The sequence below is a fragment of the Vipera berus genome (assembly GCF_964194415.1).
Source record: "Vipera berus genome assembly, chromosome: 3".
NCBI classification, from domain to species: domain Eukaryota; kingdom Metazoa; phylum Chordata; class Lepidosauria; order Squamata; family Viperidae; genus Vipera; species Vipera berus.
The window spans coordinates 44,467,536-44,487,702 of record NC_138204.1 but is presented as its reverse complement, the minus strand read 5'-3'; the positions used below and the strand labels follow the sequence as shown (position 1 = coordinate 44,487,702).

At 37.2% G+C, this 20,167-nt stretch overlaps 1 protein-coding gene across 3 annotated transcripts; it reads right to left on the bottom strand.

Moving 5' to 3' along the window:
• Positions 1–3,190: 3,190 nt before the first annotated feature.
• RAB29 (RAB29, member RAS oncogene family) lies at positions 3,191–18,575 on the bottom strand. Of its 3 annotated transcripts, none has more exons than XM_081323159.1 (6): positions 18,246–18,575; positions 17,932–18,112; positions 11,387–11,458; positions 8,943–9,124; positions 6,286–6,407; positions 3,191–5,739 (listed from the first exon to the last, which is right to left on the bottom strand). In XM_081323159.1, exons 2-6 carry the CDS (start codon positions 18,056–18,058, stop codon positions 5,619–5,621), a joined length of 624 nt encoding a protein of 207 aa, XP_081179285.1. In that variant the 5' UTR covers positions 18,059–18,112; positions 18,246–18,575; the 3' UTR covers positions 3,191–5,618. The 3 variants fall into 3 exon arrangements, with proteins under 3 accessions (XP_081179285.1, XP_081179284.1, XP_081179286.1); XM_081323158.1 differs by having other exon boundaries at positions 18,285–18,575; XM_081323160.1 differs by lacking the exon at positions 11,387–11,458 and having other exon boundaries at positions 17,932–18,575.
• Between the last annotated feature and the right edge of the window lie 1,592 nt (positions 18,576–20,167).

The window sequence follows — 20,167 nt, the reverse complement described above, 5'->3', positions numbered from 1 at the left end:
CCCTGTTTTTCTACTTGCATTTTTACGTGCTTTCGAACTGCTAGGTTGGCAGAGGCTGGGACGAGTAACAGGCGCTCACTCTGTTACGCGGCACTCGGGATTCGACCCACCAAACTGCCGACCTTCTGATCGACAAGCTCAGCATCCTAACCCACTGAGCCACCGTGTCCCTTCTTATCTCTACAGAGCCTAAAATGCATGAGCAATCTGTTTAATTACCCTCATTCTGATCTGTGTCCATTTTCCCTTGTTTATATATAACGAAACTTCAGTTTAAAACCTAGTTGGGGAAGGGGTTATCTGTTCCAGTTGAATGGCAATTAACTTGCAATATATATTCTTCATACAGATTGTCATTTGTATAATACAGATATAACATATTTGTGTATGTTGCCACCTTATACATGTCATTACACAAATAATTTGATGCAAATAATTTGTATTATGTATTTATTTGTACTGTATCATTTAATTATATCATTATGCAAATGGCATCAATTTAACTACCATTTCCATACTACATTGGGTACAACAGACTTGCCCCGTATTTCAGTTGGATATCCAAACAGAAATCTTGTCTCTAAAGTCTGCTGAGGGCCCGTTAAACTGAGGTTTCACTGTATTTTAAACTACCAGTGAAACAATTCTAGAATAAAAAGGACAAAAAATGAAGATTGTTCTGCTTTGCATGTTTTCTCTCTTCATAAAAATGTAAATAAATGCTGATATTGTAATGAACAAAAATGTTTCTTCACATCATTGTAAATGGTTTTTACAGAATCAGATTAAACTATAAATGTATCTACCAAAACACAATTTAATGAGTAATAGGTAACTTCTGCTGTGTTTGATTGACACATATTTGAAGTTTACATCACTGAGATTTATCCTACAATTCAGCAAAAACTAGAATTTCCTGCAACTGGAAATAGAATTTTTACCTAAGCAACAAAAAGCAAGGCAGAACCAAATGCCAAAATGTGTTTCTTTAAAGATAGTCATAGGATCCCAATCAACATTTTTTAAATAAAATTGGTCAGTATACTTGACCAGTGGAATGCAATGGACATAATATATCCTGACTTCAGTAATGCATTCTATGAATTCTCGCTTTAGAGTCTAGCAGTGAAGACAGCAAAACATGGGCTGGATTAAGGATAAAGAACTGGGTGAATATCAGTTCCCAAAAACATACATTATGGCAGTAACATACTGCCAGAGTCAATTCTAGGCCCAGTGCTGTTAGAAAATATGATTATTACATTTGTAGCTGACACAAAAATGGAGAGATAACGAACACCTTAGTGGATGTATTAAGAATAGGAGGAATTTAACCAGCTGGAATAAAAAGCAAAAATATAATCTCATCAGGAACAAATGGAACAATCTTACATTTGGGTGGGAAAAATCAAAGGAACTCCAGGCAGAATTAGTGGAGTAATGGGTACTTTCAAATTTTCAGAATACCAAAAAATCCACTCGAAGAGATTTAATGATTTACTCATGCTTCTAACATTCAGAAGACCTTGAATCATCATTTCAAATGTATTGATGTGACAGTTTAGAAAAACTATTCTGACACTTAGAACACTCTAGCAAAGAATTCTAGTACAAGAGACCTAAGTGGGTCCATAAACATGGATAAGAATGGCAGTCCTGGTTCACTTAAAGTCAATTTATAAGTAGAAAGTCTGAATGGGGATATAATGGGAATATAACAGAAAGCTAATACCGGTGAACAAAATATAATTCAAAATTTTAAAATACTGTTTTCTTCCTAGCATTTTTCCAAAAGTGCAGGGTTTGATTTTGGGGGATCAGCTGAGCATTGATCTATTAGTACCGGTAGTAGAATAAATGAAGCCTAATTCAGACAAGATTCATTTGAATGCATTTAAATTCTAGCTGGTCCAGAATATAAGAACAAAAGTAGTTGTGGGGCCACCTGTCTATTCAAAGTCTTGGTGATTGAAACAACTTAAAAGCAGCTGTAATAAATGGCTGAATAAATAAAACCCAAACTAATGCTAGTCTTTTAGTTCTATATTTTACAGTTGTCAAGTATTTAATGTTTTATGGATATTTTAATTGTCTTTATGACTATTAAGGTATGGCCAGAATTTTATATAACACACACACATGGAACCTGTCTTCTTGTAAAACTGAGTATTTGATTATAGTAAGTTAATTATTGGAAGATTCTCAATTTTTTTATGAGGTTACATGTAGAATAGCCACGTACACATTTTGTACAGCATGTATATAAACCCCTGGTCTATAAGTGGGTGCTACATATTTTGTAGACTAAGAAGGAATGAGAGAACAGTGGTTAGATGATAATAATTTTACTACATCCAAATTTGTATTCCATGTGACACCATGTAGATGAATCAGGAAAAGTGAGCAAATAACATAATCATCAACTGTGGAAGTATGGATGGTATTCTAAAACTGATTTTGTAACTGATACTGTTCTTCACTCTCCAATCAACTGCACTGAGAAACACTGAATAATTTTATTCCTTACATTTACACTTTACAAGCAAAGAAGCTTGTAGCGTCCACATTATGTAGAAAGTAGTCTCCTTATATAAAAAGAAACTGTCCTACTAATGGGCAGTAGAATCTATCCATAGGACAAGATATTATCAAGGGAAATAAAGTTTAATTTTTAGGGGAAGGCATGGGATAGTATGTTTTCTTCCATTTTCTTTTAATTCTGCAATATCAGATACTGTATATAAAAAGTGCTTACAATATATGCAATCTTGAAAGAAAGGATAAATCTACAGAAGGCATAATGAACATGTACCGGTAAGTGAAAAATGATTTCATTATCAACTTAAAGGTCTTTTGTGCAATGAGTTTTACACATTGAAACAAATTAATTTTTCCTTTAGAAAAATTAAAAGAGCTATTATCATTGAAGTTCATCTCCTTTGAAGGCTTTTCTCTTCATCTGCAGCCAACAAAGGAGCTTGAACAAAAGTTTTTAAACGAAATGTAAGCAGTGTGTGTGTTTTTGGACAATTCCTTAAAGTATGTAGCATAAAACATTTATGCAAATAATATGTTTACTGTGATAAGACTAGACAAAAAGGGTTGCAAATAATTTAAGATCAGACACAAACCAGAATTAATAAACTATCATTTATTCTGCAACACTTTATTTTAAAATGTTGTAGTTTTGTTTTTAATTATATACTTTGCATTCCTGTTCATCATTGCTCAAGGCAAATTTGCTGTTTCCCTAGCCACTGAGTCTTTCAAATAATGTTTATGAGCCAATAAATAGGTGCAAATAACAATTTGAGATTTTTATTTCTAAAAAGCTTATTTATTGTCTAAAAGGGCAAGTTGACAAATCATGTGATTAAAAAAGCACAGTGCAAAAGTTCACAGACATAAAATTCTATACATGTTCCTCTCACTATAAACCAGCATGAAGCAATTTTATATCATTCCCATAAAGTTCCCCACTGTAGTCAGTCAAAGTAGCTGCACTGAGCTTAATTGATAAGATGTAATCCATTACATTCCCATGCTTTACTACCATCAAAAGGAAATTATGCTATGCCACAAATGCTGTTTGAAAAAAATATGCAACCTGTTAAAACATCTTCAGACCAGTTAAGTTGACAGCAATTCCTTTTGGATAGATATTCAGTTCTGCATCATATACTGTTTCCCAAAAATGGTACAAAAACTACTTCTGTCTTTCAGACAAACAGTATGACCATCTCATAAGGATTCTCTCCAATGGATGTTGAAGAGAAATTTTCTACACAATTGTTTGCTTAAATTCTTTTCCTAATATTTGTTGATTCAACTAGGCAAAACATTGGTATTGCTTTGCTGTTCCCTGTTTAAAACCGGATCAAGTAATGCTTGAATACTGTACTCCAAAAAATAAGCAAACTTAAATTGAGCACAGTTCTCCTATTCAGCACCACCTCAAAAGTGGTTCAATTTGAATAGCTGATCACTATAGCATGTTCCTGATACAGTGAAATTTTTTTTTAAAAAAGGATACAGGTAAAGAGATTTAAATGTAAAGATTTTGTCATTGCAGTTCTAACAGAAGGCCCCTGGAATTGATATAATCTCTAGAAAATACACACACTTACACATAGAGAAGCTGACATAGAAGTCACCCCCTACACAGCATAGACCATTTAAAAAGGACTGAATTTCCATCTTAAAATACAAGAGCTTTCCCAATTTGTTAGTGCATGACTTTGCTCAGACAGACCGCAAATGAAACACCTATGCATGTATACGTAAAAAGAGTCTGGGAAAGCCCTTGAAACAGCCATTGGGAGTCTTCTGGAAGGACAACTGGTTCAACCTGTGTGAAGCACCTATTTTAAGGCTTTTCAAGCCTTGCTGTTGTGTTAGCATAGCTGAAACAGAAACACTGACAGACAACGAAAGATCTACTTGCAATCAGTCCTCCAATAATTTCTGATCATTTTCATCCCCAGAATATTTCACTCTTAAGTACTGCACTTGCCTGACCATTTTAAAAATGATTAAAAATTCAAATGCTTCAATATTTATGACAATTTTGCAATATCAGCCGCTCTGAATTATAAATTGACCAGTGTATAAAAATGTAAATAGCTTTAACTTTATATGTTCACCAAAAACAGAAGACTGCCAGCTAATAATACCAGAAAAAATGGGTTAATTCCTGCTATTTTTTAAAAAATAAAAGGCACAGGAAATATTTTAACTCTTTTATTCTGCTGCACTCTCTGTTCTGTTTTGTCCCTCAGATTACTAAACCAGTAGCTGGCCTTTCAAAGAGACTGCCATGCTGCTATATAACTCTTCGTAGTTGGATAGCTGAAGGCAACTAATTCATCAGAATCTGAAAGAGGCAAATTAGATCCTGCAAGAGAAAGGGCTATAAAGACAACAAATATGGCTGGTGCCTTAGTAAGGTGTATCAGTGCAATGAAGTCTATAGCTTTAGCATCTCTTCACTGCTGGCTCTCTAATAAAATAACTTCAAGAAAGAACTTAACAACTGCATGTGCTGGGAAAAAAAGTGGTCAGAATTTTCCTAAGCTTAAACATAACATTGGTGAAAAAGACAAAAGCAGCAAACCAAAAATGGCACTTCCAAGAAAAGCTGCAATAAGAGGATTCTGTAGCTGCGTCACGAGACAGTCCAAAGCCTCTTTCCACAAAAGACTCATTAAAAGAAGTCTATGCTAAATGTGAGCAGAGGATAAACAGTCAAACACAACAAGATTCCTCAGGCTAGGCATTTGGATGTTTGAAAGGTCCCAATACCCCTACTTCCTGCAATGGTGTTTTTGATCAAGACGAGTGGAGATTTTCCTTTAACTGCTGGGAGCTGAAATCAGCAGAAGATCCTGCATACTTGAGGAAGCTGAAGAGGCAATACTGAATGAAATGGGGAAAATGTACATCAGTGGCTCATAAGCAGCTAAGGCAGCATTTTCCACTGTCCCTGCTAGAATGAGGGATTGCCTTCTCTTCTGATTTTCTCAACAGTGAAGACAGAGAATTTGTGAGTGTTTTTAAAAGTATATAGATTTGTCTGAATGGCACTTTAGACCTCTGGTCAGATGAAGAAGCAAATATAGTTAGCAGCAACCCCAGCTGGATGTGGATCCATCTTTCAGATTGATATAGTCTCCATGGCCTGAAACAGACATGTCATTATCACCTAGCCATGTTGTAGCCATCATTTTTTCAATAAGGACCCTAGGAAGGAAGAAAACTAAGTTACCCACAAAACGTTCAGCAATCATCTGACAGCATCTCAAGAAAGGGTAAGTCTCCATTTTTGCAACCTCTCTATTCTGGATCTCTTTTAGATGAGTAAATAATAAAAGTATAATTTTGGAAATCTGCACTGCACTGTTTATACAACATTTTTAATGACAGAACAACAAGCATCTAAATATGTTTGTAACTCTGAGATGCTCAAGTGCATAAATATTAATAAACTAGGCATATACTGTTGTTTCTTGTGTTAGGCTGTTTGTTCAATTTATTGCCTCTTATTGTAAGAACGTAGACTTCTATAGAGAATCACTGTTACATTACAGTTATAAGTTATAGCAATGGCAATCATCTCAATATAAATTAGCCCTGATCTCTGTGATAGTTCTCATTCCAATCTTAGCTGCACTACCTCACATTTGGAGAACTTAAATATATCTGCAGCATTACTTGATACTACTATTTACTATAGTCATAAAGGAACAACTGCTTTTGAGAAATATTTAAGCATTCAATTTTTCCTACCTCATTGATTCATTTACATTTTTGTTTTCCTTGACAGATGTCTCAGTCCAACCAGTAAAGCCATTCTCTTTGCTGAATTGATCAATTTCTTCTCTAGTCATAGCCCACGGATAAAGATCGCTCTGAAAGAGTTCAGCAATATCAAACTCATTGTGAAAATAATTATTGAGCACAATTTTTTTTCTATCCCTATTATAAAATTGCAAGATATAATTAAATTGAATTAAATACATTTAATTATAAAGCACATCTTTAGTTCAACATTGTTACAGTTTAAATTAGCAACGTAAGCAGTGAAGTATTCATGTCCATTCTGCACTTTTTAGTGATCCAAAGAGAACACTGAGAAGGAAAATTATCTAATTTGTCAAGGAAAGAGCAAATTGTACCAAGTAAATTAGTTTAGTTTAGTTTTTAGTTTTATTAAATTTTTATACCGCCCTTCTCCCGAGGGACTCAGGGCGGTGAACAGGGCATATGATAAAAATACAAAACTACAAAAGTTAAAATAGAATTAAATTAATGCCCAAGATAAAACAATAAAATATACAAATATTTAAAACCCAAATTAACTCCCCATCAGGCCAGGCCAGCTTGTTCAAACAGGTGGGTCTTTAACCCGCGCCGGAAGGAGCGGAGATCCGGTGCCATCCGGAGCTCCACAGGCAGTTGATTCCACAAAGCCGGGGCGCCCACAGAGAAGGCCCTCCCCCTGGGGGCCACCAGCCGGCATTCTCTGACTGGAGGCACCCTGAGGAGGCCCTCTCTGTGGGAACGCACAGGGCGGAGGGGAGTTGACGCCGGCAGCAGGTGGTCCCCGAGGTATTGAAATCAATGCGTTGTAGAGATTTAATTTATACTCTGTGAGTAGCATTATAATGTGGATCTATCATGTACAATGATCCCAGAATTATATTAAACACCATTAACTTACTAAATTACTTCATATTAATAAAGAAAAATAACATTTTTCTTTTAGCTATAATTCAGTAAATAGGTATTGTATTTTAGTTTTTTTTAGTGAAGTTGGATAATCAATTCTCGTTAAGTTGTGAGTTTTGAAAAATAGCCAAATATTTGCTTAAGGCAGTCAAATTATATTAATTTGACAAGAAAATTAAATTTAACTAAAATTAAGCAGGAAATTTCTATAATGCCAGAATGTTTCTGTGTCCATCTTTGACTTAAGGATTCTGAACATACAACAATTCTATTATCAGCACTTTCTAATGTATAATACTCAACATTTAATTCACAGAATGTATGTTTTTCTGCCTGTGTTGAATTAAATTTCAAACTGAGAGGCAGCATATTTCTTAGGGTTATAAACTGAAAATCCCCAATTCAGATCTCCATCCAGACATTAGGTTACAGTATTGGGCATGGAACTTGCTCTTAGCCCAAGTTAGACTGGCATAGAACCCAGCACCTCACTTCCTGATTGGCATTAGCCAGTTTAGTAAAATGACATCTATGGTGAGCTGACCTGGCTGTTGATAGGTTTCTAAGCCAATTCAAGATGCTGGGATAAACATCTATCCAACCTTTTATTACTTAGGCCTTTAACTTTGGGGCCAACCTCTTTATGTAGAATCTGTCTGACCTACAAAAGGGAAGAAAAACTGTTCTGAAAACAAAACAAGAGGTGTGGGACCTGGAAATTGATTTTTACAGCTTTAGTCCCTTTCTTCTGAAATAGCTTGCCCTTCAAGGTTCGGTGTATGCCTACTCTGATGTTTCAGATCATAAAATAAGAGAGCATTTGGACTTGTTTGACAGCAGCTAGGAGTTTATTTATATTAGGACAGCATGCAGCCAGTGGATGCTAGGCTTTGACTAATCTTATAATGTATTCCTGTACATAAAATTCATTTTGTCAGTTATAACATCTATTTCACTAACCCTTGCTCAGTTAAATTCCAACTCAGGAATGCTCACAAAATGCTTGAATTTCGCACAAAGCCCAGATCTGAGATGAAGTCCAAAAGTTCAGGAATGCATGCTGCCGTGCAGAACAATGAGTGGTTCATCAGCAGGACTCCCAACTTGGCAATCATAACTTACTGCCAGATCACAATTAAAGCATCTTAGAAAATCATTGCTACCCTACCTTTCCTGCCCTGGAACTGCAGCTGGTGTAGGAGGGCATGCCACTGAGGATGTACCCCTATCCTTGCCCAATACATGCAGCAATTTAATGCCAAGCAATCCAGCCTTACAGACTCAAGAGTGCTTTGCACAAGAATTTATCTATGTGGATGCTAAGAGATGACAATGAATTGACACTTAATCATCCAAAATTTTTATACTACTCTTTTAGTCTTTGGTCTAACATCACACCTGCATCTCCAACATGAGGTTGCCTTTTTTATGAAATCCTTTTCTGATGGAATCCCTTACCTGACTCATCCATTCCAGAGATCCACATACTCTATCTTTAAACAGCATAAACACACACACACACACACACACACACACAAAAACCCCATAGTGATACACAGAAAAGCATGGCAACCCCTCTCTCTCTTTCTAAATGTATGCATCCATTTGTATGCCATCTCCTCAAAAGATTCTATGATTCTACGATGAAGTAAAGAATGCATATCTACAGTCTCTTGTAGTAATTAACAAGTTCTAGTAAGTCAGTATTTATTTACCTTATTAGCCAATAGCAGACAAGGGACAGGACTTCCATCTTGCAGTTTCACCTTGCTGTCCAAATCTTGTTTCCATTTCTGGCAACTGGTGAATGTGCTAAAATTGGTGACATCAAACATGACAACACAGGCTGATGCCTCCTTGTAATACAGTCGAGTCATTGATGTGAAACGTTCCTGACCTGTATGTTAAATAAGAAATGTTAAATCTGTGTCTTAAAGCAAGTATTTTCTGATTTAACTGTTTCAGGGTTTTATCTTTGGTATTTCACATTAAAATTTTCTCAATCAATCCAAATACAGTCACAAATAATCCAAAATAAAATGGAGGTTTCACACCATTAATTGTGCTGTTTATTGACCCATAATTCATAATGTGCTAAGTAAATAAGCATTATGCCTGCCAGGCTGGGGAAATGACAGATTAGGGTCCACTGAGAAATCACTGAGTGGCTTTTAGTAAATTAGAAGGTTGTGATTTCTCATTATTGGGCAAGGGCGTTGACTTTCAAATTTTCTTTCCCAAAATCTAAAATGAAAACCAATTCCTAGGCTAAGCATTTGCTTCAAGATACACTTTGATGTTAAGTATATGTCTGTCTCACTGGATCACCAAGCAGAAATGCCTTCAGATGTCCACTAGAATCCTTGAGCACACCTCTCACAGACGTAAAACACTGGTCAAAAGGAAGAGACTCTCAAATCAAGTGTGACAGTTGACAACTACATGTGTGCAGCCATGAAATTGTGCAAAAGTTGTGCAGAAGTGGCTTGCTTTTGCCTTCTTCCAAAATGTTTTTTTTTATCTTTGCAATTGTACCTATAGCTCTGGAATTTTCTGATGGTCTCCTATCTAAGTATACTTCCTTTTTTGAAACAGCCATATTGCTGTAGCGGCTTCCTCCTGCTCTAGGCTCAAACGCCATTTCCTCGGTCATTTTTAATATAAGAAAAAGAAGGAAATTATAACTATCTGTAAAATAAATAAATATACATATAATATGGTGCAGAGACATGTTTTTACACATTTATAGAGGGCCAAGAGAGCAGCAGCCCGCCTCACCTTGGGGGAAAGTGTTCCATAGGGCAAGGGCAATGGTAGAGAAGGGCAGATTTTCTTGTTCAAACAATAAGGGAGTGCTCAGCTTACAACCGCAATCTGAACTGGAATTTTGGTTGCTAAGTGATTTGGTCATTGATTCATCCATCACCTGACTGGACCTGATTTTATGACCATTTTTACCCAATTCTCCCATCCAAATGCTAACCAGACCTAAGCCTACCTAGCTTCCATAGCTATCAAAATTGGTCAGGCACTGCCACCTGCTGAGACCATAAAAGAAGTACAAGACATAAACATTTAAGTGGAATATTATATGTTTTGAGTCCCCCACCCCTCATAACAAAGCTTTTCAACCTTTTCACAGATTGTACCACTTTTAGGACATGACAATATTCGAGTACCACCAGTGTTTAGCAAGGTGTCAAAAACTTGACTTAAAAAAAGGGGAGGGAATTTTCTGCTATACTGATTAGATTGATTTTTTGTTATAGAAATGGTTAGTTTATAACATTATGGAAAAGTAAAAAGTTGAGGGTCGATGGTAATGCTTCATTCTACTGCAACAGAGGAAGTCGGAAGTCAATGCCTTTTCTTTTCCCCTTCTCCCCCTCACTTTTCTTTCCTTTTCCTCCCCACTGTGTACTACTATTTGCTTTTCTATTTTTGTATTTTGTTCTATAATGTAATAAAATGTTACATTTTTACAAACCGTAAAAAAAAGAGGAAAAGTACTGGTTTAATTCCTCCTTTTATATCCTCTCTTTTCTCCCCCCTCCTCCTTTTCTCTTCCTGGTGCGCTGGAAGCACCGGTCAGCTGGAGCTGCACATGCCAATCCTGAGCTCCCAGCAGAGCTCTGGCAACATCGCAGCTCCAGCCGAATCTACGCCCGAAGACTGTGTGCGGCTGTCGTGTGCATCAACCCTCAGCTCTCAGCAGAGCCCCAGCCACATTGCAGCTCCAGCTGACTCTCCCCACAGGCCTCTCTGGTGCTGCCACCGCGTCAGCTCATTTACTTTTACCCTTTTTTTACAGTGCTTTTCAAACTGTCATATGCGTACCACCTGCCAGGTGCCAAAGTACCACCAGTGGTACGCCTACCACGGGTTGAAAAGCCCTGCCTTATAGTATAGCTTAATTGTTAGGTTGTTTAGGAGAGCTGAACAAGTAAGGTAAATACAATTACTCTAAAACAGGGGTCTTCAAACCTGGCCCTTTTATGACTTGTGGACTTCAACTCCCAGAATTCCTCAGCCAGCTTTGCTGGCTGAGGAATTCTGGGAGTTGAAGTCCACAAGTCATAAAAGGGCCAAGTTTGAAGACCCCTGCTCTAAAAAAAGGATTAGAAGCAAAAAAAAAGGCAGGTAACTTTTTGAAACTCACCAGCAATATCCCATAGCTGTAACCTCACTGTCTCAGACTCTGACCATTGTACCACCTTCAGAGCAAAATCCACTAGAAACAAACACAGAAAGTGAGAGAGAAAAAAGCAAATGCCACTTATTGCTTACAGTACTTTCTTTCACACTTTGTATCAATGCCGATTACCCAGTGTGTACAGATACCAGTACTATAAAATACATTGTCTGTTGCAACAGCCACAACACTTCCGACTTCATGGGGAAAACCTTTGTAAATTACGTTGAAGAACAGTGAAAACAAACAGCCCCAACTGTATTTCCTTTATACTGCATGGGCACTGTTCACTGCAGGACAACCATTAGATTCTCAAAATTGATGGAGTATATTAAGCAATTTTAACTTGAAGGGATGTGCACACCACATAGAAACAGTTTGAATGACATATGCATTATGATCTCTACCAGCACTGATCTTAAATGGAATAAATTTCAAATTGACCCCAATTTTTGGCAGCAGCACATATTTCTTATTTATTTTGAGGTAAAAGCTACATGTTTCTCAAGACAACTTCTTGCAACATTCTTCCTCCATCAGTACACAATAAGTGTACCAACGCAATCTTATCTGCTTTAAGCACCATTGTTTCTACGAGTGATTTAAATAAGTCTTCTACTTAAATGTTAACACATGAAACTTTCCAGAAAAACTTAAGACGAGCAGCTGTGACTCATTATGTCTACTGTCATGACTATCATCGTATAACACAAGTAAATTTTAGAAATATTCTACTACAGAACCACAATTTTATTCAGAAGTGTGCTACCTCCAATTAGTTAAGGAAGGGCAGATGTGTAAGTAGGAAGGAAGGATTGAACAAGCTGACTGAATGTTCCTGAGAATAAATCTATACTTTCCCCCAAAGTGTGCTAAAAGTTTATACACATTATTTATGTGTTTGATTTATATAAATACTCACCTCACTTTTGGGTGGCTGTAGGTAGCTGCTAGCCTTACAAGTTAGACCACACAGATGAGCTATTTCTAGTTTACTATAAAACTTCATTAACAGAAACTTGCAAGTCTGAAAGTACTGTACAACTATCCCCACCTGGGTCTCCTTTACAACCCAAGAAACTAGGGAGGGTCTCTTCTGAGCCTCTTGCCCCACTCACATTCCTGCTGAAGGGTCAGCTGCCTTTTATCAGGCCATTTCCTTGCTTGTGTTTCTTTGCCCTATCTCCCAAGATCATTCCCACATATCATTACAGTGGGTTGCAATAAAATGAGACACATAAAATAAACAATATAAAAACAAATAAAAATAAAACACATAGCATAATCCAACCAATTGTCCACATAGCCAGGAGATGGGCTCTATCATATACCCAGGGCCTCAGGTTTGTTATTGTGAGTATATGAGGGGTACAGGTAACTTCTTTGATATGAAATGGCAGTGCTGATCATCATATAAATGTAAAGAATTGTTTGAACGTGGATCATACCTCTTTACTATCCCTATCTGTCTATAGTCAACTGTGGGAATGGTCTTGGGAGACAGGATGAAGACCTGTAGCCTAGGTAATGAACTGATAAGAAGCAGCTCTGTGTGCAGGTGTGGGGGGGAAGCATGGGAAGGGACCCTCTCTAGTTTTCCAGAGACTGGAAAAAAAAGAGATGAGAAATATTTTCTGTCTTGCAAGATTTATGTCAGCCTTGCAAGATAGTTCAGTCAGGAAGCCCTCTCAGATGAACTAATTCTACTTTTAAGGTTATATTAAGAAAATATTCTAGGCATAGGGAGTGAGTATTCTGGCATTTTTTTTAAAAAAACTTTTTTTACTGGCTTTATTCAGTTTTAACTGTATGCTGTCTAGAGTCATGTATGAGATGTGCAGCCCACAGATTTACTAAATCAATCAATGCACTGGAACTGATAAGATTTCATAGCAACTATTTTGCAAGGGGATCATTCACCATTTTGCAAGAGCACCTACATGGTCTCAAAATTCCAAAGCCAATTACCAAGCCAACTCTACCCGAGTCACAAATTTCTGTGGTCTTTTCCCTCTCACAGATTAAAACAAACATATTTCACTGCAGGAATTAGACTTTTAGGATGCCCACTAACATCCTGCATTTTCCCCCACAATGCAAGGGAACCAACACTTAAAAACTGAGCAATGACTATTATTTAAATCCAATGTTTCAAGTCCAAGGAAGTCTGAGAACAAAAACCTCCTACAATCTGCAAAGCATCTCCATTTTAACTGGTTAGTGTCTATTTCAGGAATGAAACTGTGCCCATTAGCATGTCTTCAGTGGAGCTCTTTTTTACTGATCTCTGAAATTCCTCTTGTACAGCAATTCTGTGGTACAAAAATCAGTTTCAACAAAGGAAATTGGGAGATTTAAAAAGTAATGGTTGGAAACTGATCAAAAAGAGAAGCAACCTAGAATTAAGGAGAAACTTCCTAACACTGAGGACAATTAACCAGTGGAACTGCTTGCCTCCAGAAATCGTGGGTGCTCCATCACTGGAGATTTTAAAGAAGAAGCTAGAGTACACAGTCACTTGTCTGAGATGGTATTAGTTTCTCCTGCTTGAGCTGGGGGGCTGGACTAAAAGACCTCAAAGGTCCCTTCCAGCTCTGTTCTATTCTATTCTAATCTGGGCCAAAGACAAAGAATTATAAATAAAATGGGTGGGATGGAGACAGAGAACTCAGAATGTAAGTGTATGTATGCACTGTATGTATTTAGCTAGCCTTCAAGTCAATGTAGATTCCTGGTGATTGTCTGGTCAATCCAGAATAACTGAGAAGAAACTGATGGGATCTAAGATATGTATCATAGAATGTATAATACATATCCAAGTATGGGATGTATTGGTGTATTGTGGTAATGTATTTATTGTCCCTGCAATTTTCTTGGCAAGATTTCAGAAGTGGCTTGGTTGGTTTCTTCACTGCTCACAGCAGTGATTGGCCCAATGTCACACAGCTGGCTTTGTGCCGTAGGCAGGCCAGAACTCACCTCTCTAGCCTGGTTCTGCAACTACAGAAAAGCTTGTCAGCAGCTATGATTACACCATTGATATAGGCCTGGGGCAGGTGTTAAAAACTGTCTTCAGGACTTCCTGTTCCTGTTTACAGCGAAGCAGTCGGAAGATTCATAATGCCGAACACTTCAGCTGAAATTTCTTTCTGTTGGGGACCCTAAAGGGGCCAGAAGAGGTGGAATGAAGGAAGAAAATCCCAGGAACTTAGGAGAAACGGCGGTCTCCCTGAATGGTCCAGGAGAAGCCTTCCAGAAACCAACAGAAGAAAAGGCTAGCTAATTCCATTGTCTAGCCATAGCTGAAAACAATGGAACTCACAAGCTTTATATTAAGCTTTATATTACGCTTGAATCTGGTAAGAATATTGATTTTCTCTGTCCTACCTATTTTCCTGAAGAAGAAAGTCCCAAAAATAAGAGATCTCCGGGGAAAAAAAGAGGAGGGGGTTTCTACTCCCTCCTTTTGGCTACTGGAAGCTGTGAAACTTAACCCTTAGAGTTTCTCTCTAGAAAAAAGACTAGAAAGATCTGAAAAATGAGCAAACGCTGACACCTACTGGTGGGTGAGGATTTTTGTCTCTGACCTTCAAAGTTCTTAATAAGTACAGCTGTGTAAATAAAGTGAGACTAACAAAACTGAAGCAATGAATACTTCACAAAAGGAAATATATGATAAGCGGCAACCATTTCGAAGGACAATGATTTTAAACTACAAATACAGAACAACTTTTAGAGCATGAATCAACCTATCTCCAATGTAATTTTCACTCCAAGAAATGTCTCAAGAAAATACAGCAGAGATGACTGAACATAATTCTGAGGATAGAGACTTAAAGATGGAACCGTATAAAATAAAAAATCATGATTTAATTCAAGTGGGAGATATTTTAATGCATCCAAGCAACTTTGAAGATAAGAAAAAGAATGAGAAAAAAATACTTTAGAGAAACGAATGATGCAGCAAAATACACTGATTAAGAATGGGAATTGCCAGAGAAAAAGGATTAAAATGGAAACCAAGAAAATAGATGATGGGACTTATCAGAGACAATACTTTAAAAAGAAATGTTTGTTTGAATATGGCTAAAGAAATGGAAAAACTTTGGAATATACCACTCTTAGAGGGATGAATTTTTTAACTAATACGTTTTTTTTCCTTTCTGTCAAAAATAAAGCTGAAATGATTTAAACAAACATTTTAGTTATTTAAATGTGACGATAAGAAAAGCATTAAAATGTGTTTTGAATTAGAGTTAAAGGATTAGATGATTAGATTTATTGAATGGAATGCTTAAAGTTTAAATAGATTAACTATATTCTCAGCAATGGTTAAAAGGAATAAGAAATTGAGGGAATAAATATATATTAAATTAGGAGGGATACATATTTTTAGTAGTATGTTATCTTTTGTATTTCAATGCTTTTGTCTTTTTCCCCCTCTTTCTTCTTTTTCTCCTCTTTTTTGTCTCTCTCCTCTTTTCTTTTCTCTTTCTACTTTTTTATCTGTTGCTTAAGAAATATAAAAGTATGAGAGGGCTTATATGGAAAAAATAGAATTAAATCCACCAAGGTAAATATAATTAATTGTTGAGAAAACTGTCACTAGTAAGAAGATTTAGAATTTGGGGGGAGAAATAAACTGAAATAAGCATGGTAACAGGATTTATGATAAAGCAACTAGAATGATTAATAGGAATATTGGAAACACTATATATTAATTGTTATCAAAATGAGAATTGTTTTAATCTAATGTTTGCAAAGAAGGATACTTTGGTGAAAGGGGAAATCAACTGAAATTAACATATGGAATATAGATTATAGAACTTAATTGTTAAAGATTGTTTTATAAATGTTACTCAGACAACATACTGTTTACAAATTACTGAATGATTTATGTTCTGTTAAAAAAACCATATATATAAAGTGTTTGTTAAGTATTTAGAGTACCTTGCTTAGGCCCCAAACATGGGACAAATCTTATTTCCTGTTTCAGCCTAACCCAAGGCCATCCACAGACAGTAGTCACAGCAGTGACAGCTCATATTTGTGTAAATTTTTTGGATTGCTAACAAAGAATTAAAGGGAGACAGATATGATCATTTCAAACTTATTTGTTCTCATCAGTCAGCCATACCCTTCTGAGATTCGAACCTGGGCCAATTGCACCTTAGGCAATTGTTCTAACCTTTAGGCCACTGGCTCTTTCTCGCTTTGTTAGCTGAGAAGCAAGGGAGATATGTGTTAAGTGTTTGTTAAGTATTTAGAGTACCTTGCTTAGGCCCTAAACATGGGACAAATCTTATTTCCTGTTTCAGCCTAACCCATTTTTATATATATATAAATACTATCTTCAGGGCAAAGATTTCACTTTGCCTTTTGAGTTACAGTCTCCCAGGAATACACTCATGTGTGTTACTGACCAGCACACAAATCTGGTCAGAAACTAAATTTGATTTGATTTGCATCTATCATTAAAAAAACACTCAACCACATTAAAAATTCTAATTTGATAGTGACTTTCAGAAAACTCACAACTAGCTCCAAATTATGCATCTTTGGTATAAATATATCACATATTCTTGGCAGTAAAGCTTACACATAAATCACTGGATACTGATGATGCCTAAATAATGAACTTTAAAAATAATTAATGCCTTGTTTCATTCAATGTGTGCACCCACATTCAGATGTCCTACATACATATTTAGCATTAATCGTATAGAATTTTCATTATTTTCATTACCTATAAAATAAGAATAATTTATCTAAAAGTAGTCTTGAAAAAGAGACTATTTAAATACAAAAATACATGTATATCAGTGGATGTTAAAAAAGTGTGCAACCTGCTCATTTGTGGTATTTGGGATTTATGCTGGATTGAATGGAACTGACAACAGTACATTCTGAGATCATACACAGATTCTTTAGATGTAACAGATTGCTCTGATTTATAGATTTTAAGAAAACATGTAATTCAGATTAATCAGAAAAGAAATGAAATTAGAAGAGCAGAGCAGATAGCCCATCTTAGCATAGAAAACGATGCTTGATTTAGTTTATCTTTTCTACAGCAACAAAAGGCTGCACAATCAGAGCTTATGAAGCAGACTAATTATTTAACAACCAACCACAAACTATGAGTAAGCATGGTCACATTTCACTATGATACTTTAGCAACAGAGTAATTGCCAAAGTGAGGAAAAATAGGGTTTCATATCAAGGATGGAAATTCCGCAACAAAGAGGAACTAAGTATTTGTAGTGCAAACATTCAGATAAACAGGAATTATCGAAATAAGGTAATATCTTCTGGGGTAACTTCTCTTGCAGAAAAGTTTCAATGCAAGTCTTTTCATCAGACAAATCTTTCCAATTGGGGAAGAATTTAGTGCACAAGAACCAACCACCCTGTACATTAAAGCCCTTCCCTGCCACTGCCTCCCCTCCAAATATTTTCACACGTTACTGTAATTTCCTTGCGGAGTCCTGAGAAAAATCCAGAAGACTCACCTCCTACCGTAGACTTGTAGTGCTTGTTGAAGCTATCATTAGCATATCGCTGAACTAACGATGTCTTCCCGACTGTGGCATCACCAATAATTAAGACTTTGAACATGTGGTCGTGATGGCCCACCATGACTGGACACCAAACCCAATTCAAAGAAGCGGGTACTGCCTCCTCTTCCCTTTCCTGAGGGGTCAAACCACGTGAAGGAAAAAACAACAACAACAACCGAAGTACAATTCATGTTATTTACAGAGGGGGAAAAAACACACACACACGCGTACATTCAATCGTAGTTTCTATAATACAGGGAACTCACAAAAGGGTCGCTTCCTGGTCTTTCCGGCTGCAAGGATACCACTTTCCGAGCAAGCACACCCTTAATTTAGGGGCATGGGGACCAAATTTACCACTCCCAGAAACGTTGTTTCAGTCATATGAATATCGGCGGTGCTGCGATAGGAATTCAAGCGAAAGACTCGTCCGCCCTATCTTGCTTGCTTTCTAAGAAAGAAACGAGCACTAAATGATGAAGCACTAAAAGCGACACAACCGCACCCGATGGGGCACCCAAGCGCGTTTACTGGGTAGGCAGGCAAAACTTAAGAGAGGAGTCCCGCGCGCACTTCCTTCTCGCTCACTGCTTCTGACTTTGGTTCGCCAACTCTTTTCCGCATTCGCCTTTCTGTCATGTGAGAGAACCTGGCGGCAGCTCTGCCCCCTTTAAAGCCCCAAACTACATTACCCGGCATGCATTTGGGGAGTGGGTCTCGATTACTTGGTTATAGTGCTTTTAATCTACTCCGGCGGGCGCTGCAGCAAGTGTTTGGTATTAAGTGGAAGTAGTTTTATAAAATCGTGCCCTTCAGCTTTTTTTGCAGATTAACTGCTCTCTGTGCTTTTCTTGCCGTATGAAATGGATAAATACGGGTGTAAGGAAAGCGAACTGAAAATGGATTTAAAGGGAAAAATGCTGATTTTCCATGTCACTCATTGGAAAAAAAAGGGGGGGGGCATATAAAATGTATATAGGCCTAAGGTTTATAGGCAACCGCTAATTCCCTTACTGGTCTGCAACGTTCTACACTACAGAGAGAAATGGCATGTGAAATTAAAGACACGAAATAAGAAACCCAATATTGTTTTACATTATGGTTACTAAATATATGAACATCAAAGGAGAATCCAGACAATTGAAAAGGAGGAAAAATGGCTGGGGAAGAGAATGAGAGGGTACATTAACTGTTTTCTTGACATCTGTCAGAAAATTTGCAATGAAAAACTGTCAAAAATGTACTTTGGCCTACACACAAAAATATTTTCTCCTGTAACAGACTTTTGGTTTTGCAAGGGCAGGAATGTGCTATGTCAGGTTAAGAGGCAAAAAGCCTTCAGGTATTAAGGTCAGTTGCTGGATTTCAAACAGGACAAACTGGCTGCAGGATACTAATCAACTAATGAACAGAGTGGACCTTGTTAATTTGCAGTTAGTATTTATTAGGGAAGCACCTCAGAAAAAAGCTTCTCAGGAAGAGATATACAAAAAGACTGATAATGTTTCATTTTAAAGCTATGCCTGCATACCAGGACAAAAAGGAAGTCATGTCCCTGTTGCCCAATGTCCAGTAACCCTATTTTATATCAACATTATTAATTATTAATCAACATTAATTGGGTATCTTTCTATGTTGGTGGGCCCTGACAGGTTACCTGTGGCCTACCTGTCCAAAACCATGGATGCTGTGGTGAAGGGATGGCCTGGTTGTCTCAGAGCTATTGCGGCTGTGGCCGAACTGGTCACCGAAAGTCAGAAAATCATATTGGGAGCTCCTCTGAAGGTTTACACCCCCCCATGTGGTTCAAGTATTATTGGAGCAAAAATTGCCAGCATAGGCCACCTCTGCCTGAGTTGGACGGTATGTGAGCCAGATCATAGAACAGGAAAACGTTCAACTTTGCCGATGTGACACCCTTAACCCAGCTACATTCTTGCCTGTTCCAGAAGAAAAATGCAGAACCCCATGACTGCTTAGAAGTTTTACAATCAATCACAGGTGCTAGAACTGATTTAAGAATGGAACCCCTTGGAAACCCAGAGGTGTCATATTGGACTGATGGCTCCTCTTTTGTGGAAGATGGGGTCCAATACTCTGGCTATGCTATCGTCACTGATGAGCCCCCTGTTGCTCTTGCTGCCATTCCTGCCTTGTTTTCAGCTCAGGCTGCTGAATTAAAAGCTTT